This window comes from Pantherophis guttatus, chromosome 15, assembly GCF_059756535.1.
Source record: "Pantherophis guttatus breed Tessera chromosome 15, ASM5975653v1, whole genome shotgun sequence".
Taxonomy (NCBI): Eukaryota; Metazoa; Chordata; class Lepidosauria; order Squamata; family Colubridae; genus Pantherophis; species Pantherophis guttatus.
In genome coordinates this window covers 10919931-10943137 of record NC_142077.1, presented here as the reverse complement: position 1 = coordinate 10943137, position 23207 = coordinate 10919931, and the positions used below count along the sequence as shown (strand labels likewise).

The following is a 23207-nucleotide window of genomic DNA, read 5'->3' as shown; positions in this document are numbered from 1 at the left end:
CTTCATTCCCACCCCACTCCAGGGGAAGGATACTGCAAAATCTCCATTCCCTCCCCACTCCAGGGGAAGGATACTACAAAATCTCCATTCCCTCCCCACTCCAGGGGAAGGATATTGTAAAATCTCCATTCCCTTCCCACTCCAGGGGAAGGATACTGCAAAATCCCCATTTCCTCCCAATCAGCTGGGACTCGGGAAGCAGAGAATAGATCAGGACGGGGCCAGCCAGAGGTGGTATTTACCGGTTCTCCGAATTACTCAAAATTTCCGTTACTGGTTCTCCAGAACCTGTCAGAACCTGCTGAATACCATATCTGGTTCCTGATGCTTTTTTTTAAAAAAAAACCAATTTTTGTCTGGTTTTGCCCCCTCCTCTCCCCTCTGTAGCAAAACTGGCTGTGCTTTTTGAAAAGCTTTTGAATTGCGAAGATTTGCATCCCCCTGGCCAGGGAGCCCCTGAAGAAAAAAAAAAGTGGAGGACTTGTAAAAGTTCACACTCTAATTTATTTAAGGTGATGGTGGCAGTGGAAATAGCTACATAGGTTCTTTAAAAATATATATATACAGTGGGTGTGCATGAATGAATGTGCATTAAAACCGCCTCAGAAGCCTTCCCTGGTTCAAGAGCAAGAAAGGGGGCTCTTGTTTGTGCAAGGCTCCGTGTGAGCTCCGTGGTCAAGATCGAAGCCGAAAACGTCGAGAGAGAAAGGACAACCTTTTTGGGACGCCACACAGCGCCCCAGATTTGTTCGGAAGGAATGCCCAACGGACTGCTGCAAGAAGAAGGTTTTAATACTTCCATCCTGGTTTGGCTCATTTGGTTCCAAACGGCCAAGAGCGATCGTTCAAAATCCCCCCTTCCTTCCTTCCTTCCTCCCTCCTTGTTTTCCAAAAGTCTCAAATGTTCTCCACGCTTTTTGTTAAAGTGCTACTTGGAAGTAAAGTCTGAACCGGAACCACAAGAGATAGAGGGTAAATACAGGGGACGGGCACAGTGGCGGGATTCAGCCGGTTCGAGTGAATCGGTAGTGAAATTACTGGCTGGCCCCGCCCCTTCTCCCCCCTTCCAGGAGTTCCCACGTGCCCCATTTTGGCTCCCAGATAAATGCAGGGAGGCCTCTGAGGCCCAAAATGGGGTGTGCGGGGGGGCAGTGCACCCCCCACAGCCCGTTTTCGCTCCCAGAAGCCTAGGGAGGCTTACTAGGCCCAAAACGGGGCGTGAGGTGGGGCAGTGCGCCCCCCACAGCCTGTCATCGCTCCCAGGAGACTGCAGGGAGGCCTACTAGGCCCAAAATGGGGCGTGGGGGGGGGCAGTGCACCCCCCCACAGCCCGTTTTCGCTCCCAGGAGCCTAGGGAGGCCTACTAGGCCCAAAACGGGGCGTGAGGGGGGCAGTGCACCCCCCACAGCCCGTTTTCACTCCCAGGAGCCTAGGGAGGCCTACTAGGCCCAAAACGGGGCATGAGGGGGGGCAGTGCGCCCCCCACAGCCTGTTATCGCTCCCAGGGGACTGCAGGGAGGCCCACTAGGCCCAAAACAGGGCGTGGAGGGGCAGTGCACCCCCCACAGCCCGTTTTCGCTCCCAGGAGCCTATGGAGGCCTACTAGGCCCAAAACGGGGCGTGAGGGAGGCAGTGCACCCCCCACAGCCCGTTTTCGCTCCCAGGAGCCTAGGGAGGCCTACTAGGCCCAAAACGGGGCGTGAGGGGGGCAGTGCACCCCCCACAGCCCGTTTTCGCTCCCAGGAGCCTAGGGAGGCCTACTAGGCCCAAAATGAGGCATGGGGGGGCAGTACGTTCCCCCCCCATGGCCCTTTTTTGCTCCCAGGGGGATGCAGAAGGCCGAGTGCTGCCTGTCCCAACCCCTGGCCACGCCCGCCATGGCCACGCCAACCCAGCCAGTCATTAGGGCAGAGAACCAGTTTTTAAATTGTTCGAATCCCACCACTGGATGGGCAGGAATTCAACCTGCTATGGGACCGGGAACTTTGGCTTCTAAAACATGGCTGGATTTAGTGGATCCAAGCAATAACCAACCCCAACGGTTCCCGCCAAGAAAAAGAGCTTGGGTGCCCCTTACCCCATAGCCCTGTCCCCCTAAAAGCTTGTAGTAGTGTGTGAAAACGTGGGGGCACTTCTCCCAACGGTGTCCCCTTCAGCATCAGATCCAGGAGGATCAAAAGCCCAGCTGCAAAGGAAAGAAATTCCCCCTTTTCCCCCAAAAACGCAACCAGATTCATGGCAGAGAGATATGGTTGTTTTCAAGAGATCGCGCTCCAGGGGTGGGGGGTGGGGGGTGGGGGTGCAAGGAGAACCGCTTGAAGACGCTTTCTCGAGTAGCTTCCGTGTGCGTTGTAGGGATCGTGTCTTGCACACCGGCGACAGGAGTCGCGACTCAACCTCGACTTAAGTGAGAAAAAAAAAAGGGGAGAAATGATCTGGGCACCACGAGCTCAAGGCCAAAAGCATGGGTTAGATAGATGACTTGCTTAGTGTCCTCCAGAAATTCTGGACTACAACTCCCATCCCAGAGCCTTTCCTGGCTGGTGCGATGGAAACCGAAATCGAAGACCTCCGAGGACCCCAAACCTGTTCTGATAAACGTTCATAATACTGCTGAACAAGGTTTCTTCTCAGTATATATATATATATATCTTTATATATACGGGAAAAGTCCCTTCCCATGTTCCTAGGTGGCACACGGCAAGAAAATCCACGTTTCTTCTGCCCAGTTTTGAGCAAGGATCTCAGAGCAAAGGGAAGGAAGATGCATTCCATTCCTGTCGGCAACCTCCCCAAACTTTCACCATCCCCAAATCTGGAACGGGCAGAATCTCCACCAGGGAATTAAAAAGAGTTCTCTTCGTAAAGCTGGCGACGGTGACTCCATCTTGGCAGGAAAAGGGGGCTTTCCGTTCTCCAGCCGGCCTCTTCTCTTCTTCATCCTTCCGATTCCAAAATCCAGACGCCGTCCGTCTGTCCGTCCGTCCGTCCATCCGTCCATCCGTCCATCTGTCTCCCACCCACCCACTAGCCCAGCTTCCTGTCCTCTCCCTTGGATTCTGCGCCTCGTTTTCCCTTTTCTTCCACATCGGAACCGGATAGAGGTTTGAGAGAGGAAAGAGAAAGAGAGAGAGAGAGAGAGAGAGAAAGAAAGAAGCGGAGAGAGAAAATGGAGGAGGTGGGAGCTTCTGGTGGAAGTTCAGTCGTTTTTAGGGTGTTCATGGGGATTGGCGCCTTCAGGGACCTGGATGAAGGAGTCTTCTCTGAGGTACTCGCTCGGCGGGCCCAGATCGCACGCCTGGCAGCTGCACTGCAAGATTTTTTCCACCAATTTTTCCACCCGGGAATCATTGGGACAATCCAACGATACCTGGGAAAGAGAGGAGCAGAGAGGAGGCAGGATGAGGAGACGCACAGCAGCCTCAAGGATCCCTATCGTCGGGAACGGGCTCGCAAAAGGAAGGAGCCCCCCCCTTCGTTTCCTAGGAGGTGCCGCAAACCTGACTTTATAAGCACTGGATTCTCCTCAGCAAAATTCAGATTCATTTTTTTTTTTTGCTTCTCCTTGATCTACCCTAGCCGGGATTTTCCTATGCCCCTTAGCGCACGCCCGACCACCCACCCTCTGTGCATCCGTAAAGGGAAGGACTGTGGATTGCAAACGGGCATGGTGCCCACGCACCCTTCGTGCAATCCGCACCCTTACAAAGGGAACAACTAACATATGTGCTAGTCGTTCCCGACTCTAGGGGGGCGGTGCGCATCTCCGTTTCAAAGCCGCTATCCGAAGACGTCTCCGTGGTCATGTGGCCGGCATGACTCAACGCCAAAGGCGCACAGGACGCTGTTACCTTCCCACCAAAGGTGGTCCCTATTTTCCTACTTGCATTTTTTTTAACGTACTTTTCAACTGCTAGGTTGGCAGAAGCTGGGACAAGTCACGGGAGCTCACCCCCGTTATGTGGCGCTCGGGATTCGAACCGCTGAACTGCTGACCTTTCGATCGACAAGCTCAGCGTCTTAGCCGCTGAGCCACCGCGTCCCTTATCCCAGGGTCAAACGCAGAAACTCACAATTTGCCACTGGATGCTGGAGGGCATGCAAGAATCGCAATGCACCAGGGACTCCGTCGACTGCGGCAAAGTGTTGGGGACACTGTAGCTGAAGCACTGGCCCATGCAGGCTCTGGGAGAGGAGGAAGAAGGAATTAGGAAATATACATTTTGGTGGAACTTGGTGTCCCAGGGTCTGCTTGATGCCCACCCACGGGGTGGGGGCGTTTGGAGGGGAAGCTTTGGCACGGCACAGAAGGAAGAGCTCCAAACTCTTCTGCTTTTTCAAAGGTTCCAGGCACCATCAGACCAGGGGTGAAATGTAAAATTTGTTACTACCGGTTCTGTGGGCGTGGCTTGGGGGGGTAATGTGACTGGATGGGCGTGGCCAACTTTTAAAAAAAAAACTTTTCAAAGCATTTTTTAGAAATGCTTTGAAAAGCCTCTGCCAATCAGGCAACTCAGCTGGGATCGTCAAAGACTTTTCAAAGCATTTTTTTAACCACCTCTTCGGCCAAGAGGTTGCAGAAAAAAATTATTTGAAAAGTCTCTGACGATCCCAGCTTAGCCGTGCGATCATCAGAGGCTTTTTTTTTTTTTTACTTTAAAAGCATTTTTTTCTTCGGAAGAGGTTGTAGAAAAAATGCTTTTAAAAGTAAAAAAAAAAGTCTCTGATGATTGTGCGGCTCAGCTGGGCATGGTGGGAGGGGGGGGCGCAGGGATTTTTGCTACCGGTTCTCCGAACCATCCGCCGCCATCGTTACTGGATTGGGCGATCCGGTCCGAACTGGGAGCATTTCACCCCTGCACCAGACCCCCAGCACCAGTGGGCTAATGTGGGCGTCCTTCCCAAGGAAAGCCCACGGCAACAGGAATTGCCATCCAAATTTAAATAGAATCCACTGCCCCGGATGTCGTCATAGGTGATCAGAAGCTCAGCGCACATGTGATCACGTTGCAAACCGGTAGTAAAGATAAGTATAATCCACCCCGACACATATATATTATATAGCACACACACACAGATAGTGGAAAAAGGAAACTTGAGTGTTTACAAGGTCGATACGGTATGGAACAAAACTGTGACCGAATCTGGATGTTCTGCTTCGGGTACCACGAAAGTGCCCCCCCCTTCCTGGAAGGCAGCAAGGAAAACAGGCAGTGAAGGGGATGTTGTAGCATCCCAGGCAATCCTGCGGGGACCCTGCTCAAGCATTGCTTATGTGCCAAATCCTGGATAGAAAGGAGCGAACTCCCAATGATCTTTTCTGCTGTCCTCACCACTCTCTGCACTGCCTTCCTGTCCGAAGCAGCGAAGTTTCCAAACTCAGACTAATACAATACGACAGTATGCTCTCAATCATCCCTCTACAGCAGGGGTGTCAAACTAGTGTCATCACGGCGGTGTCACGTGACATATTGGGACTCTTCCTCACTTTGCTAAACTTGCCATGGGCGTGGCCAGCGTGTGACGCATCGGCCTGCGGGCCACATGCTCGATAGCCCTGCTCTATAGAAAGTGGTGAGGACTGGAAGGAGGAAGCTGTATTTTTTTCCAGACAACGCAGAAAACGTATGTGCCCGCTTCGTTGTTGTCTCGCTGTTGCTAAAAACCCACAATTGTGAGTCCCTAACAATGCAAAGGGAGCAACGTCTGACCGCCAGGCCTTAAAAGAGATGGCGGAATCATTTGGCTGAGTTAGGACCATTACCTGTTTTGGATGGATTTTGAATTGCATCCATTGTGTCCGATAATCTGGGTGATGTTCTTGGCCTCACACCAGGCGTTCTTGTCCGGAAATAGAGCGAGTTTGTTAATATGAGACGGGGCGGCTAAGCTCAGGCAGGGGAAGAACGCGCTCAGCAGAAGTCTTAGCATCGTGGCTTGCACCAGCGGAAACCTAGAAGTGGGTTCAAACACACTTTTTAATTGGTTGGAAAAGAACATTTTTTTTCACACACCCCTCTGTCTCGCTCTCTGCCAGTTCCTGTCTCAAAATTTGCAGGCTATACACATAGGACTTAACGACCACAATTGAGCCCAAAATTTCTGTTGCTAAGCGAGACGTTTGTTAAGTGAGCTGTGCTCCATTTTAAGACCTTTCTTGCCACAGTCGAAGCGAATCACTGCATTTCTTAAGTTAGTAATAAGGTCGTTAGGTTCGCTCACATTTGCGAACTGGTAGCAAAGGTAAGTGAATATTACCTTTTCACCTAACCCCTGGGACCGGGGTGAAATGCTCCCGGTTCGGACCGGATCGCCCGATCCGGTAGCGATGGTGGCAGGTGGTTTGGAGAACCGGTAGCAAAAATCCCTGCCCCCCCATCCCCAGCTGAGCCGCACAATCATCAGAGGCTTTTTTTTTTACTTTTAAAAGCATTTTTTCTACAACCTCTTCGGCCAAAAAAATGCTTTTAAAAGTAAAAAAAAAAAAGCCTCTGATGATTGCGCAGCTCAGCTGGGATCGTCAAAGGCTTTTAAAAGAAAAAAAACCCTTTTTTTTCTTTTAAAAGCCTCTGACGATCCCAGCTGAGTTGCCTGATCGTCAGAGGCATTTAAAAGAAAAAAAAGCCTCTGCCGATCAAGCAACTCAGCTGGGATCATCAGAGCCTTTTGAAAGCATTTTTTACAACCTCTTCGCCGAAGAGGTTGTAGAAAAAATGGTTTTAAAAGTAAAAAAAAAAAAATTGGTCACGTCCACTCAGTCACATTAACCCCCCCCCCAAGCCATGCCCACCGAACCAGTAGTAACAAATTTTAGATTTCACCACTGCCTGGGACGCTGCGACCATCATAAATATGATGGTCGCAAATAAATACTGGGTCTGGTGGCTCAGCAGACTGATAGCACTGTGATTAACACCAGCTGTCTGCAATTACTGTAAGTTCGAATCTCACCAGGCTCAAGGTTGACTCAGCCTTCCATCCTTTCTAAGGTAGGTAAATTGAGGACCCAGTTTGTGGGGGCAATAAGCGGACTTTGTATAAAATATACAAAAGTATGAAGGCTATTGCTTAACGCACTGTAAGCTGCCCTGAGTCTCCGGAGAAGGGCGGCATGTAAATCAAATTAAAAAAAAAAATATAATTCAGTTGCCAAGCATCCAAATTTTGATCCCATGCCCACGCGAATGTTTTAACTTTGAATGATCACTCAAGGAACTGTTGTAAGGTTGTGAGGACCCGGATTGTGGGGGCAATAAGCTGACTTTGTATAAAAAAGAACACCGCTTAGGGCGGGGCCGAAAGCCCTACTAAGCCGGTATATACTAAAAGTATGAAGGCTATTGCTTAATGCATTGTAAGCCGCCCTGAGTCTCTGGAGAAGGGCGGCATATAAATCCAATCAATCAATCAATCAATCAATCAATCTATCAATCGAGGACTACCTGTATCAAAAAAAACCCCCACCAAACCTAAAGACTACTCTATTTCTTTTTTAAAATCCTTCCACATTTCTAAAGAGAGATTCTGTCGAGAACTGGAATTGTTAAAAAAAAAAGAAGATTGCAGTCCATAATGAGTTTGCATTTCTGCATCTGAAGGCATTCTGCATACATCAAACACTTTATTATCTAGCAGCTTATCTAGGAATAAAAAAGCACCTCCTGAAGTAGTGTAAACAAAATAGATGCAATACAAAGAAAATTGCATTTAAAAAATAAATAAAACAATAGACTAATTAGTTGGTTGTTTTTTTTTAAATGGAAGGGTGTTATGTAGCTTTTTTTGCAGGCAGGTGGAATTTTATAAGGAAACCACAACAAATCGTTCCAAGAAAGGGTTTAGAAGAGCAGAAGTGTGATTGAAAGAGAATTTTACACTTATAATTCAAAATTCTTACACATAGCTAAAGCGGGGAAAAAAGACTGCAATGCAGCATATGGCCAGCAGGGGTCACTGCAAGGAAAGGCAAATTGATAAATCTAGTTTTATGGATTTTTTGCAAAGTTTGCTTTTAAAAAAAAATAAAGATAAAACAAAAGTTAAAACTACAAATTCTGTGTTGTCTTCCTGGAAATATCCATGTTGTTTTCTCGGCAAAAATATTTTGTAAGGTTTGACTTCCCAAACTACATTGTCGAGATTTCCTGGTGGTGACTTGTCCAAGGAAAAAAACATCGGCCATGCCCTTCCTTTAGCAACTTGTTCTGGGTCTGTGAACATTTTTCCACTGTGATCTAAATGTTTCATTTCCAAAACTGGGAAGTTGGTAAGCGACACAGGGCTGCCCTAACCATTAGAGAGAAATTGGGTTTCTAAACCAAAGATGTCGTCTGCATTTTATCCTTAGGGGGGGTAAAATATTTCCAAAACTTTTCACCTCCCTCTGCTATTATTTGACATTATTTCCAATGTGCTGGTACATGACAAGACTCCAAAAAGTTTTGAAAAAAAGACTTAAGCAAGATTGTTTTGAGTGTCGTTATTTGAGACAATCGCCCACAGAATGGGGGTTGCTGATTCAAGGCAATTGAATGGTATAAATATTTTCATATTTTCCTCTAATAGGGATGTCATTCATGGATGTGGAGCCAAAAAGGATCCAGAACCAGACTAAACCGAGCAAATGATGTTCATCCGGAGAAGGAATTCCGAATTATTTCAGATAACCTAGGTGAGTTAGGCAATTTATAATGCAGCCTGTGAAAACTTGATGCATTTTAATAAAAGGAAAGGCTCTAGCAAACTCTTTCCAGGGTGAAGCTGTAAAATTGAGCTGATCCGTATTGGACTGATCTAGTGAGAAAAAAAAAAATTGGTTTGAATGGTGGATCACAAGGAAATGGGCAAAGATTTGGGGTAGAAATAGAGATTTGCATGAAGCATCCCTGGAGGAAGACTGGATAAATGCTTTTAAGAAAAAACATGGGGATGATGAATGTCTCTGTGAGGTGACCAGGAACTGAGCTTATCTCAAGGTAGGCTCTAATTTAATTTATATAAAGAGAAAGAAAATTCCCCTAGTAGCAAAAATCCTGGGGAAACAAAGGTAGTCTGTCTCATTGGCTTGCAAATGAGTGTGATTTCAGGAAATCAAACAAGAAATCAAACAAGAACAATTTGCCTCCAGAACTTGTGAATTCTCCAACACTGGAAATTTTTAAGAAGATGTTTGGATAACCATTTGTCTGAAGTGGTGTAGGGTTTCCTGCCTGGGCAGGGGGTTGGACTAGAAGACCTCCAAGGTCCCTTCCAACTCTCTATTCTGTTCTGTTCTGTTCTGTTCTGTTCTGTTCTGTTCTATTCTATTCTATTCTATTCTATTCTATTCTATTCTATTCTATTCTATTCTTATTCCTTGTTCTATTCTATTCTATTCATTCCATTCCATATTTTCTATTCTATTCTATTCTAATTTTTCTTCAATCCATTCCATATATTCTATTCTATTCTATTCTATTCTATTCTATTCTATTCTATTCTATTCTATTCTATTCTATTCTATTCTAAATTTTTCTTCAATCTATTACATTCCATATATTCTATTCTATTCTGTTCTATTCTATTCTATTCTATTCTATTCTATTCTATTCTATTCTATTCTATTCTATTATTTCTATTCCTTGTTCTATTTTATTCTATTCATTCCATATTTTCTATTCTATTCTATTCTATTCTATTCTATTCTATTCTATTCTATTCTATTCTATTCTATTCTATTCTATTCTTCTATTCTTCTTCAATCCATTCCATTCCATATTTTCTATTCTATTCTATTCTAAGATGGCTTAACAGAAGATGATAAACAGGTAGACAGACCGGCTCGTGCATGTATATGTCTAAAGTCTTCCTTTGGATAATAACTCGCCTCTAATACATTACGTAAGGTATGCGTGCCACAATTACGGTGGAATAAATACCATCGACCTGGAGTCCATCCCCCTGCGGTGAACCCATTCAGCATATTTACATCTTTTTAATTTATTGCTCAGTCCTTCCCGATCCTTTCGAAAAGACGTAACTCTACTTTGGGAGTTGAGCAAGGTCGGCTCCTCCTCGAGGGTGAGAGCACAAGGGCGGCTTGCCAAGCGAAAACCAAAATTAGGGCAAAGATGAAAGGTGCCAACAGGGAAGGCAAAGCAGCAGCAGAAAATTTCGTAACGTAATCCAGAGCGACTGGAATCGTTCTATAGAAATGTTTTGCTTCGCTTTTGGAAGAAAGGGGGAAAAAAAATGCATAGCCATGCCGGATTTGTTAACTCGGTGGGAAATAAGAAGGATTCACGCACCAACACACATCTTTTGTTGGTGACTTTGCACAAATCTTAGGTGTGCAAATCTAGAGAAGAACCAAGCCTCTTTCTTTCTCTAGGTAAGACAGACTGGAGAAAGAAAAAAAAAACCTTCATCTTTGCAGAGATGCTGTTAGCATCCAGAGTTCAAATCGCTTTCCGTCTCGCAATTTGAAGGTGCAATTATCTCGTTTGGGCATTGGGCTGAGGATGATGGTCTTGGATGCCATCAGAAAGACACAGGATTTTTGTTTTAAAACAGGCCATCCTATTTTGCCCTTTCCCGATCCTTGGCTTTTTTTAAAAAAATAAACAACATTTTAGTGAATAGCCCAGCCGAGGGGGGAGAAAAATGCTAAAGTTCTAGTTTCCGAACAAAAGGATTCTTTTTTTCTCTTTTATTAGAAAAAGGAGACAAAAAGACAGCAGGTGGGACCCAGTTAAACTGTTGAAAAAAGAACGGTGCAGCTTTTATTTCAAGAAAACCAAGCTAAAGAGACATCCAAAGAAGAATTGGGAACAGTTATAAATTTAAAAGCCAGGTCACCTTTGTCCCCTTAGCGGACAAATAAAACTACAGACAAATCTTCCGTCTTTGCAACAAATGAACTTCCAAAACATAAATTCTATTGATCCCCCAAATTAATGATTTTTTTCCCCCACAGAGACATTGCAGGACCCAACTGCATTATTACAATAATGTAGATTATTATTACAAAAAAAATAAAAATAAACTTATGCAGGTAAATAAGACAGGGAGCAGTAAGGGCAAATATTTCCCTCCTTCGGTGGTAGGTGATGAGGAGGGAGCATTTATTTATGTATTTTCAGTATTTACCGTGTTTCCCCGAAAATAAGACCCTGACTTATATTTATTTGAACCTCGAAATAAGCGCTTGGCCTTATTTTCGGGGAGGTCTTATTATTTTGGGGCTCGTTGAGCAAGACGGAGCTCCTCTTGCTGTCTTACCTGATTTCCAGCTCTGCGTTTAAATATTTTTGGGGAGGGCTTATTTTCGGGAGGGGGGGAAGGCTTATTTTAACGCATGTGTTCAAAAGCCCGATTGGGCTTATTATCAGGGGAGGTCTTATTTTCGGGGAAACAGGGTATTTATTTATTTATTTCTAGCATGTATGATCTGCCTTAAAGGACTCTATGTGGCATGGAACATCTCATCACGCCAAGACCACCAAAAAAATAAAAATAAATCAGAATTAAATCCTAATTGTGCTTTAAAAAGCCACCAAAAAGCAAAGATATAACCCTTCTCCCATCCTAAAAGGGATGGCAGCTACTATTAGCCAGGTGAGTCCAAAACCACCTGGGAATAAAAAAGAGTTCACGAAATTGCAGGGTTTTACCGCCTGAAAGAGCGTGCCTGAAAAGATTTATAAACTGCTGACATGAGATGTTAGGTCTGTTGGTTCGTTGACCAGGACCACAATGATGCTCAGAGATCCGGAGGCAAACTTAGAAAAAAAAAGAGTGTTTTGCTCGCTTCTAACTTGGTTTGCACCTCCAGGAAACTTTAAGAGACTCAAAAACCACCATTGTGCGAAGGTAACCTCTTGCCATCGTGGCTATTTCTGGAGAAAGTGGTCTCTTTCCTCCCAAACCAGGATCACAAGAGGAGTAGCAATCATGGTTAGCTTCAGAAGGAAAGGGAAACCCGCAAGTCGCCTTTGGAGAAACCAAGGCAGGGGGGAAATGTAAAATTTGTTACTACCGGTTCTGTGGGCGTGGCTTGGTGGTGGTGGGGTAATGCGACTGGGTAGGTGTGGCCAACTTTAAAAAAAAAAAAACTTTTCAAAGCATTTTTTCTAATGCTTTGAAAAGCCTCTGCAGATCAGGCAACTCAGCTGGGATCGTCAGAGGCTTTTCAAAGCATTTTTTTTAACCACCTCTTCGGCCAAGAGGTTGCCGAAAAAAAATGCTTTGGAAACCTCTGACGATCCCAGCCGAGCCGTGCGATCATCAGAGGCTTTTTTTTTTTACTTTTAAAAGCATTTTTTCCTCGGAAGAGATTGTAGAAAAAATGCTTTTAAAAGTAAAAAAAAAAAAGCCTCTGATGATCGTGTGGCTCAGCTGGTTATGGTGGGGAGGAGGGGGGCAGGGATTTTTGCTACCGGTTCTCCGAACCACCAGCCTCCATCGCTACCGGATCGGGCGATCCGGTCCGAACCAGGAGCATTTCACCCCTGGACCAAGGGGTGTGGAAGGAACCAAGCTAACCAGATTTTTAGCCGCTCAGTTTTCCCATTCTAGATCCTGGGGGTGGAGCAGGGAACATCGGATGTTCCCAACCAGCTTTCCTCTCCAAGTCCTAACTTGGCCTAATCCGGTTTGGCTTCTCCGGGGGAGACAAGACGGGGCAGGTTTTCAGATTGAAAAACCCAAATCATTAAAGAGCGAAAGCAAGAGTTCCGCTTTAGTCGAAAAGCAAAAGGTATCGGAGCTTTTAATCATCCAGAAAAAAAGGGGGTGGTTAAAAGAAATCAGGAATTGTAATTGTAAATGAGGATGTAGTAATGTGTGTGTGTGTGTGGAGAGGGAGACATTTTAGAAGCCCCCTCCTCTCCCGCCAAGTATTAAGAATCTGCTTAAAAGCTTCGGTTTTAAAGAATTTCTGCTTTCCCTTCTGAATGTCTACTACTTTAAATTAATTTTAAATCTTGATTTAAAAGGTTTTGTTGCCCCCTTTTAAGAGGCCGGAGGAGGAGGAAAAAACAAAGTAGAACCTTCCTATCCAGGGGTAGTCTACCTCCCGCAAACAATTCAGCACCCAATGCTGGAAGAGCAAAGTATAAAAGGGGATACGTTGTCTTATTAGGTTGGTTTCAAACCACGGAATGGTTTTAAATTGGGGGGGGGGTTCCCCCGTCCTGTATTTTTATTTTATTTTTTAAAACCGACTTCATGGATAGCTTCGTTCGCTTGTTTTGTCCAACTTGTCTTTTTCTCAATTTTAGGGGAGGGAAAAAAAAACCCGTGACTGAGCATTATTTGATCCGATTCTCTTTAAGTGGATAATAATAACAACCACTGCACAAAATTGCCTGGGAGATGTTATAATATTAACGGTATCAAATCTCTAATAAAGCGAATTGGACGGTCCAACTAATTAGAATCACCGTAAAACAAATACAGAGTTTAATTTCACCCCTTAAGGCAGCCCAAATAAATGTCATTTTTAACAGAGGTAATAATAGGTTTTTTTTTTTTTTTAAAAAAAAGTCCCTTTGGGTAACTGCAAAATTGTTTTTTTTTTTTTTTTAAACGCACGCAAGGTTTTAACTTCATTTTTTTTTTTTTAAACAGTAAGAAGACAAGTTTGTCTCCTGGTTGTTGAAAGGCAATGTTTTTTTCCCTCTGGTATTCAAAGTCAGGCCCAAATTAATACATTTCAGATCCTTCTTTTTCATTCTGAAGCAGCGGTAAGGGGGAGAGAGAGAGAGAGAGAGAGAGAGAGAGAGGATTGGAAGATGTTCTTAAAAATATTTCCAGCCTGGGATTTTTCACGGATTTTTTTGTTGTTGAGCAGAGAAAGGATCCGAGGAAAGACAGATGGAAATATTTTAATGGCTGCAAAAAAAACCCCACTTCCCTCCAGCACGTTTCTCATCTGCAACTGATTTATTTGCGAAGGTTTCTCCTCTTTCAAACCATCCATCACAGGGGAGGATGAGAGGGAAGAAAGTGTATGGATGGAGGGGAGCATTTTAAAAATATCTGGTCTTGATGAGTGGCGAAGAGACTGCAGGTTTGCTCCCCCCTTTCACCCAACCCCTTGGAAAGTGGATGGGGGTGGGTGTGAAGGAGAATTATTATTACCTTATGGACTAGCACCTTTGAGCTTTTGCTGTCTGGCGCGGGGGGGGAAATAATTTTGAAATCGCTAGCGACCCACTCATCCCTTCCAACATAAATCTTTTGGAATTGCTGGTACAATTTATAGCTAAAAGGAGGGGGGAAAGTACATTATTTCTTTGGCATGGATGCATCTCCGGTCCGCCCAGGTGTCTCCATCTGTGACTACTCTTTGCCCGCCTTTCTAGGCGGATCTCTGAAGATAACTTTGTTCCCATGATTGACACCTCAAATAAACACACCCATCTTCCAGCAGAAAAAAAAAACAAGGTGTGCAAATGTTTACGGCAAAGAAGTCGCGAGTCAAACAAACTTCCCCTTCCCCCCCCCCCCCAGAGACAAAACCGATCGTGATCACTATTGTTGCAGGATTCCCTCTGAAACACAAAAAATGAATTTTTGAAATGCAGAGAAGGTGCTGACTGGCCGCATCTCCCTTTGGCCGTGCAATGTGGAATTTCACATTTGTTTCCTTTTAAAGTTTGGAAGCGCATAAGCCGAAGGATATGAACCGCATCATGCTCATGTATGACTTGAACCTGTGTTGGTGGACCTGTGTAAGCCATGATTACCAAGCAGGCGGCTGACTCCACAAAACAGGTTGAAGCATTTACTGCAGACCCCAAATAGTGGCCAAATAGAATAGAATAGAATAGAATTTCTTATTGGCCAAGTGTGATTAGACACACAAGGAATTTGTCTTTGGTGCAGAAGCTCTCGGTGTACATAAAAGAAAAGATACGTTCATCAAGAATCATAAAGTACAACACTTAATGATAGGCATAGGGTACAAATAAGCAGTGACATCTTCCACTTAAGGATTCAGGGGAGGGAGAAAAAGAGAGAGAAAGAAACATCTTTTCAGATTATCAGGAAAGGAAGAAAATCAGACCTTTCCCCCCGACGTACCCTATGATAAGTCAAATTTAGCGCAAAGTGTGGCCCTAGACTTCAGCCAGTGAAACCCCGCAGAACGGTTTGTAAACCTGGAAAAGGCGGATGGAAAAAGGATTTTTAAAATCGGCTCACCTTCTGGAACAAGAGTTTGATCCCGTGGGCAGCAGCCAAAGATTAAAACAGGGTTATTATCCAACCAACTCCACAGGAGCGGCAGCTCAAATCCAGGTTGAAATCCGTGTCTAAGAAAACTTCTGACAAGTTATGTCTGCCAGAGCATCCCAGGATAAGGAAAACCCCGGGAAAAAAAAAAGAGTAGAGAGGAAGAAGGGAGACAATTAAGCATCTGAACCTCAAGAAAAAACTTATAACTTTCCGTCTTCAAATTTGCAGAGAGATCCAGAGACTTCCAGTCAATTGCAAAGTTATTTCTCCGGGACCAACTGAAATCCAGCAGCAGGAGGAAAAAAAAAAAAAAGTTGAAATAATTGTCACAAAGATCCAGAAACGGACACAAAAAATCACAAAACTCCTGCAGACTGGAGCAGCGGAGGTGGAAGGGGAAAAGTTAGGTTCTTAGAGCGAAACAGCGGCATGGCCCTTCCTGCCCAGGGAAAATCCGTTCAGAATCTGCGGCTTCCCCGAAGTTTCCGCAGCATCTTAAGGCAGAGTTTAAATCGGTTAGCCCATCCCTCAAGAGGAGGATGCAAGGACTAGCTTATAAATCAGCCTCATTTCTCCTCCTCCTCCTCCTCCTCCTCCTCCTCCTCCTCCTCCTCCTCCTCCTCCTCCTCCTCCTCCTCCTCCTATGTATTTCAGCTCTTCTGGCTCCTGTCAGTTCAGGAGGAGGAGAGAAAAAAAGAGAATTTTTAGAAGCATCTTGAATAGAGCAAGAAAGAGGATTAGGGGACTGGAGGCTAAAACGTATACGAAGAACGGTTGCAGGAACTGGGTATGTCTACTTTAATGAAGAGGAGGACTAGGGGAGACATGATAGCAGTCTTCCAATCTCTCAGGGGCTGCCCCAAAGAAGAGGGAGTCAAGCTATTCTCCAAAGCACCTGAGGGCAGGACAAGAAGCAATGGGTGGAAACTCATCAAGGAGAGAAGCAACTTAGAACGAAGGAGAAATTTCCTGACAGTAAGAACAATTCATCCGTGGAACAACTTGCCACCAAAAGTTGTGAATGCTCCAACACTGGAAGTTTTTAAGAAGATGTTGGACGACCATTTGTCTGAAGTGGTGGAGGGTTTCCTGCCTAAGCAGGGGGTTGGACTAGAAGACCTCCAAGGTCCCTTCCAACTTTGTTATTCTATTCTGTTCTGTTCTGTTCTGTTCTGTTCTGTTTTTATTCCATTCCATATTTTCTATTCTATTCTATTCTATTCTATTCTATTCTATTCTATTCTATTCTATTCTATTCTATTCTATTCTATTCTATATATTCTATTCTATTCTATTCTATATATTCTGAGAGAGGCAAGAATGAGCAAGTTTGGGAGAAGAGAGGAGGAAAAAAATAATTAAAAGTCTCCTTTGCTGGATTTTGCAACCCCAAATACTTCGCAACTTGTGGCTGGAGTGGGGAGGGGGTGTCAGCCTTATGGAGAACTCCAGGTTTAGATGCAATTGTCTTTCTTTTCTCTTTCCTTTCCTTTCCTTTCCTTTCCTTTCCTTCCTTTCCTTTCCTTTCCTTTCCTTTCCTTTCCTTCCTTCCTTCCTTCCTTCCTTCCTTCCTTCCTTCCTTCCTTCCTTCCTTCCTTCCTTCCTTCCTTCCTTCCTTTTTGGCTTTTGGGTCCTGGATGTGGTTGTTGCAGGGATGCTTAGCTGGGCTCTGCCTTGGTGGTGTTCCCCCTTGGATGAAAAGATTCAGCTCTGGAAACCTGAAGAGGCTGGTGATGCCCACAGCGCCAGAGGTATCAACTGGATCTGTTGGGCACGCTGGTTCGAAATTTCGTTTCAAGGATGCGTGGGGGCGGTTTGCCCCTTCTAGGAAATCGCCTCTCCTCCTTCAGCGAAACCTCCAAAGATCGAAGCAGTCTATCGGACTGCACCCGTGGTTGAAGGAATGGCATGGCATGCTTCCTTCCCGGTGCCCTGCTCCTGGGGAGATACCCGGGGGGTGCCAGGGGGAATCGACCGAAGGCAGAGCGGGTTGGGCATTGGGAGTGGGCACCGTGTAGGTGGGAAAACCTGTTTTAGCTCAGTCGGCGGATGCCACGGGCTTGGCAGCTTCGCTTCTCGGCTCTGGTTGAGCGCCAAAGAGGGAACATGTCGAGACAAGGCCAGAGACCCGCGTGGGAGGAGACGTCTCGGGCATCCATCTGTGCTTCGAACCCACACCTGGGTTCTTGGGAAAGGAGTGAGGGGGGCCCCCTCCTCCCTTTCTCTCCTGCCACCCAGATTGCATCCTGCTCCCTGGGGCATTCTTCCGTAAGCAGCCATGCCAGTTTCTGCCACCCCCCCACCTCCGTGATGAAGACGAGATTGCACAAAGGGAGCTTGGCTGGCATGTGTGAACTCTGGCAGGGGTTGCGGAGAACATCTGGGAGGGTTCTTTGGAATGCAGCTGGACGGCAGGGGGCAGATCTGGCTTCCTGAGGCCCCGAATCCAAAAAACCTCAGCTGCTTCCTCTTTTTTTTTCGGATATCAGCTTTCGTCCCTTTTTTTTCAGCTTTTTTTTTTTTTTAATTTTGAAAAGAAAAGAAGGTTAAGAAAAAAAGAAGAAGAGAATTTGTGGAATTCTTTTTTCTTTTCACAAGCTGGCACAGAAGGAGCCAAAGAGAGCAGAATAACCGAGCGGGAAATGGACCTTAGAGGTCTTCTAGTCCAACCCCCTGCTCAGACCAGAAGCACCTTATACCATTTTGGACAAATGGTTGTCCAGGCTCCTCCTTAAAAACCTCCAGGGATGAAGCAACCTACAACTGAAGACGTGGCTCTTTCATCCAATGGACTGACCCGTCTAAAATTGATAATTTTAATCAATTTTTAAACTGGATTTTAATTTACATTTAAATTTAAATCGTTGAATTTTATTCTTTGTAAGCCGCCCTGAGTCCTTCGGGAGAAGGGTAGCATATAAATTGCATAAATAAATAAATAAATAAATAAATAAATAAATAAATAAATAAATAAATAAACAAATAAATAAACTTCTGGTGGCAAGCTGTTCCACTGGTTAATTGTCCTCCCTGTTAGGAACTTTCTCCTTAATTCCAGGTTGCTTCTCTCCTTGGTTAGTTTCCATCCATTGTTTCTTGTCTTGCCTTCTGGTGCTTTGGAGAATAAGTTGACCCCCCCCTCTTCTTTGTGGCAGCCCCTCAAATACTGGGATACTGCTATCATGCCCCCCCACATCCTTCTTCGAAAGTCATGGCCCTAGAGAAAATGCGTCACAGAGAAGCGGGGGTCAAGATATTTTCCAAAACACCTGAAGGCAGGACAAGGAATAATGGATGGAAACTGAACAAGGAGAGATTTTTTTTTTTTAATTGAAATTTATTATAATACAATACAGTACAATCAATCAGACCGTGTTATTTTTCTACACAGGTTAGACTGAGTCTTCTTTTACTTTTCATTGTAATATAAGGTCATTTACATATGCATCTTAAGATTTATATTAACTTTTATCTATTCTTTATTCTGTTATCAATCCACCTGTACCAATCATCCCACACTGTATAATATTCTGAGTCTTTTTTCTCATTTAATTCTAACGTTAATTTGTTCATTTCGGCACATTCTAGAACCTTCTGAATAATATGTTCCTCTGGTGGTGTGTCCTTTCCTTTCCAATATTGGGCGTAAATCTATTCTTGCTGCAGTGAGAATATGTATGATTAGATATCTTTCCCCCCCCCCCCCGATATTTCGTCTTTAGTATTCCCAAGAGAAATGTTTCAGGTATCAATTCGATTTTTTCATTGGTTGATTCTTGTAGCCAATTTTGAATTTTTCTCCAATACCTCATCGCTTCGGGACAGGACCACCACATGTGAAAGAAGGTACCTTGGTGACAGGAGAGATTCAACCTGGAAATAAGGAGAAATTTTCTGACAGTGAGAACCATCAACCCATGGAACAGAAGTTGCCTTCAGAAGTTGTGGGACCTTCATCCGTGGAGGCTTTCAAGAAGAGACTGGACTGCCATCTGTCAAAAATGGTGTAGGGTCTTCTGCTTGGGTGGGAGGAAGAGGTTTGGCAAGAAGTAAGGGATTGTAAGGCAAGAAGGAGGACCTCTACAAGTAGAAATAAATAAAACCCAAGTGGGAATTGAGCCTGCCAATCCAGGAGTAGTCTACCTGAGTCACAAAAAAACAGGAGAGAGATTTTGCACGATACCCCGGTAGATGGTCTACCGGGGTATCAGTGGGTGAGTGGGGGCTTTCCTTCTACACAGCTACAGGGCTGGTTTTCTAGAGCTCTTAAAACAGGCAGAATAACTCAAACCAGCGAGATTTAAGCAAGAAAGCCAAATCGCAAACAGGCAGTGAAGCATGGCACTCACAGCAGAACTGCCGTAAATGATGTTTGATTTGACTCCCGTCTACGAACACCCACCGCCCGGGGGTGGGGGAGGGAGGATGGCTACTCTGTCGACATGTGGCCGATGCTTTTCTTTTCCCCAGCTTGAATCTGGGGAGAAGCCTCTGGCCTTCAGCCGTTTAGGACGGGGGTAAAGAAGCCAGCTGGGAGTACCCAGAGGGCAGAAGAGGTGCCCGCCATGTCACTGCCCGTTGCCTGCCATCAGCTGCCCACTCTGGCGGCAGCCCAAAAAGCCAATGCAATCCTAAATTGCATTAACAGAGGGATACAATCAAGATCGAGGGAAGTGTTAACACCACTCTATAAAGCCTTAGTAAGACTACACCTAGAATTCTGCATCCAGTTGTGGTCACCACACTATAAAAAAGATGTTGAGACTCTAGAAAAAGTGCAGAGAAGAGCAACCAGGATGATGAGGGGACTGGACAAACAGACGATGAACGGTTGCAGGAACTGGGCCTGGCTGGTCTAGTGAAGGAAGGACCAGGGGAGACATGAGAGCAGTCTTCCAATATTTGAGGGGCTGCCACAGAGAGGAGGAAGGGGGTCAAGCTCTTTTCCAAGGCACCCGAAGGCCAGACAAGGAACAATGGATGGAGACTGAACAGGAGAGATTCAACCTGGAAATAAGGAGGAAATTCCTGACAGTGAGAGCAATCGACCCATGGAAGTTGCCTTCAAAAATTGTCTCCAAGTCTCCAGTGATGAAGCTCCCACACCTTCTGGTGGCAAGCTGTTCCACTGGTTAATGGTCCTCACTGTTTCTCCTTAATTCCAGGTTGCTTCTCTCCTTGATTCACTTCCACCCATGGGTTCTTGTAGTCAGATGAAGAGAGTCGGAAGGGACCTTAGAGGTCATCTAGTCCAACCCCCTTCCCACCCAAGCAGGGAGACCCTACACCATTTCTGACCGATGGCAGTCCAGTCTCTTCTTGAAAGCCTCCAGGGATGAAACTCCCACAACTTCTGAAGGCAACCTCTGTTCCATGGGCTGATTGTTCTCCCCGTCAGAAAATTCCTCCTTATTTCCAGCTTGAACCTCTCCTTGTTCAGTTTCCATCCATTATTCCTTGTCTGGCCTTCGGGTGCTTTGGAGAATAGCTTGACCCCCTTCCTCCTCTCTGGGGCAGCCCCTCAAATATTGGAAGACTGCTATCATGTCTCCCCTGGTCCTTCTCTTCACTAGACCAGCCATGCCCAGTTCCTGCAACCGTTCATTGTATGTTTTAGCCTCCAGTCCCCTAATCCTCTTGGTTGCTCTTCTCTGCACTTTTTCTAGAGTCTCAACATCTTTTTTATAGTGTGGTGACCAAAACTGGATGCAGGATTCTAGGTGTGGTCTTACTAAGGCTTTATAGGGTGGTATTAGTACCTCTCTTGATCTTGATTGTATCCCCCTGTTAATGCGATTTAGGACTGCAGAGCCTGCCACCTGCCACTCATCCATCCAGAACTAACTGGAGACCCGGAGATTAAAAAGGCAGAAATCGGGAGAAAATGCAGTTTGGTCGGAGCGTGCAAACGAAATGATGGGAGCCTGGGGCTGGGCAGGTCCCCCTTTTATTGTTAAGCAAAAACACGCATCCCAGCACCCCGTTTGGGGGCTTCGGTCTCAAAAGGAGACGGAGGGATGGCAGCCTGCTTTAAAGGAAGAAGAAAGGAGGAAAGAGAAAGAGCGAACGAGAAACCGGTGATCATTTCCAGATGAGCAAGCAGGGACTCAAGTTTTTAACATTCCTTCGGGCACTCGAGCCGAGAGGGGCTGTTTTTTTTCTCCTCTCTCTCCTTCCGTGCTTAGAACGGCCTGTTTCGACATCCAGCCGGGCCCTGCCTGCATGCCAAGAGGGAAACAAAGGCCCGCTCAGGTTCCCGTCCCTTTTTATTTGGACGTAGCGTCTCCGCCATGGGTGTCCGGCAATAAGGCATCCATGCGCTCCAACCCACCCCGGCCAGCTCTTCCTGGAAGTGTGCCTGCTCCTAGGACACTAGAAGGGTAGCCCTGAAAACGAAGGATAATAAAGAGCCTTGGTGGCACAGCAGACTAAAGTGCTGTTAAGTAGCACCAGCTGCCTGCAATTACTGCGAGTTCAAATCTCACCAGGCTCAAGGTTGACTCAGCCTTCCATCCTTCCGAGGTAGGTAAAATGAGGCTCCGGATTGTGGGGGCAATAAGCTGACTTTGTATAAAAAAGAACACCGCTTGGGGGGGGCCCTACTAAGCAGGTATATACAAAAGTATGAAGGCTATTGCTTAACGCATTGTAAGCCGCCCTGAGTCTCCGGAGAAGGGCGGCATATAAATCGAACAAATAATAATAATTCAGACATGCCACCTGGACGTCCTCGAAGGGGTGCTGTGTTGAGAATTCTGGGTGGCTTAAACTAGTCATCCAAAGCTCCCTCTTGATAACACCCGACGCCGAGGGACAGAATACCCTATTTTTCCTGAAAATAAGACCTCCCCAGATAATAAGCCCAATCGGGCTTTTGAGCGCATGTGCTAAAATAAGCCTCCCCCCCCGAAAATAAGCCCTCCCCAAAAATATTTAAACACAGAGCTGGAAATCGGGTAAGACGGCAAGAGGAGCCCCGTCTTGCTCCAAAATAATAAGACCTCCCCCGAAGATAAGGCCAAGTGCTTATTTCGGGGTTCCAAATATATATATTTGTTTATGTAAGTTTTCACGGTTATGTATGTGTGTATATTTAATATTTCGGGTTTCTTCCCGTGTAATTGTGGATATATCCCTAAAAGGGTAAAAGCGACGTTTCGACAGAATCCCATCTGCCATCATCATGCTTATGTCAGGAGTCTTTTGTAGTAATATATATATATATATGACAGGGTCTTATTTTCGGGGAAACACGGTACATTCCTTTGCGACTTCCGGTCAATGGGCGTTATAAAAAAAAAAAAAAAGAAACAAATAACTGGAATAAAACTGCCGATGGCAGCTAAGAGCTCGGAAATGGATTCTTTTAAATCTGCAGAGCATTCCTCTACAGGAGCAGTCTAGCTTAAAAGCAAGGGCTCCAGTGGTGGACTTTCCCAGAGGCACCGACAGGGATGTTGGCCACTGTGAAGGGGGAAGATGCTTGGCCAGATTACGATTGATTACGGTTGTTTTTTTATTCTCTCTTTAACTCTGGGCGGATTTAAATCAGGAGCTGCTCAACTCTTTTCCCCTTTGAAAAGAAAAATCTCTCTTTTTTTAGATCAGATCTTGGATGGCAAAACCACCCCAGCTCTCTCTTGCACCACGAGACCAGCCTGGTACTGCCTTCGACGGGCGCCTGGCGAGAGGGTTCAAGGGCCAGATGGGGCCCCATGCCCTGCCCGCTCTTGGGTGAACTTTAACCTTGAAAGAGAGGCCGTTTCTGACCCCAGGAGGCTCCGGCTGGAGAGAATAAAGAAGGGAGTGAGATCTCTAGGGCAGGAATGCTTTTTCCAAGAGAAAGACAAACTCGAAACTTGGACGGAGGGAGAAGGACGGAGGACGGCTGTCCCGCCGGGCCAGGGAGAGGCTTTCAAAGGAGATGGCGAGCAGGTGGTTGCAGCTGTGAGTTCAAACGGGAATGCCTTCCCACACACTTGGTTTGA

At 45.6% G+C, this 23207-nt stretch overlaps 2 protein-coding genes across 5 annotated transcripts in view; one reads left to right on the top strand and one right to left on the bottom strand.

The window, feature by feature from the left end:
• The window catches only part of TMCO4 (transmembrane and coiled-coil domains 4), an 80133-nt gene that overhangs the window by 55075 nt on the left and 1851 nt on the right, over positions 1–23207 (top strand). For 3 of the 4 annotated variants that reach the window (XM_087879123.1, XM_087879122.1, XM_087879124.1), the window contains 2 exons: positions 8566–8671; positions 22823–23166. In XM_087879123.1, coding sequence (XP_087735249.1) covers positions 8566–8671; positions 22823–23166 — 450 coding nt within the window. The remainder of the gene's footprint in view (positions 1–8565; positions 8672–22822; positions 23167–23207) is intronic. The other variant, XR_009620826.2, reaches the window with a different exon arrangement.
• On the bottom strand, positions 482–15769 carry NBL1 (NBL1, DAN family BMP antagonist). The gene is made up of 4 exons (XM_060685281.2): positions 15187–15769; positions 5765–5953; positions 4074–4185; positions 482–3370 (listed from the first exon to the last, which is right to left on the bottom strand). The coding sequence occupies exons 2-4, from the start codon at positions 5929–5931 to the stop codon at positions 3200–3202; spliced, it is 450 nt and encodes a 149-aa protein (XP_060541264.2). The 5' UTR covers positions 5932–5953; positions 15187–15769; the 3' UTR covers positions 482–3199.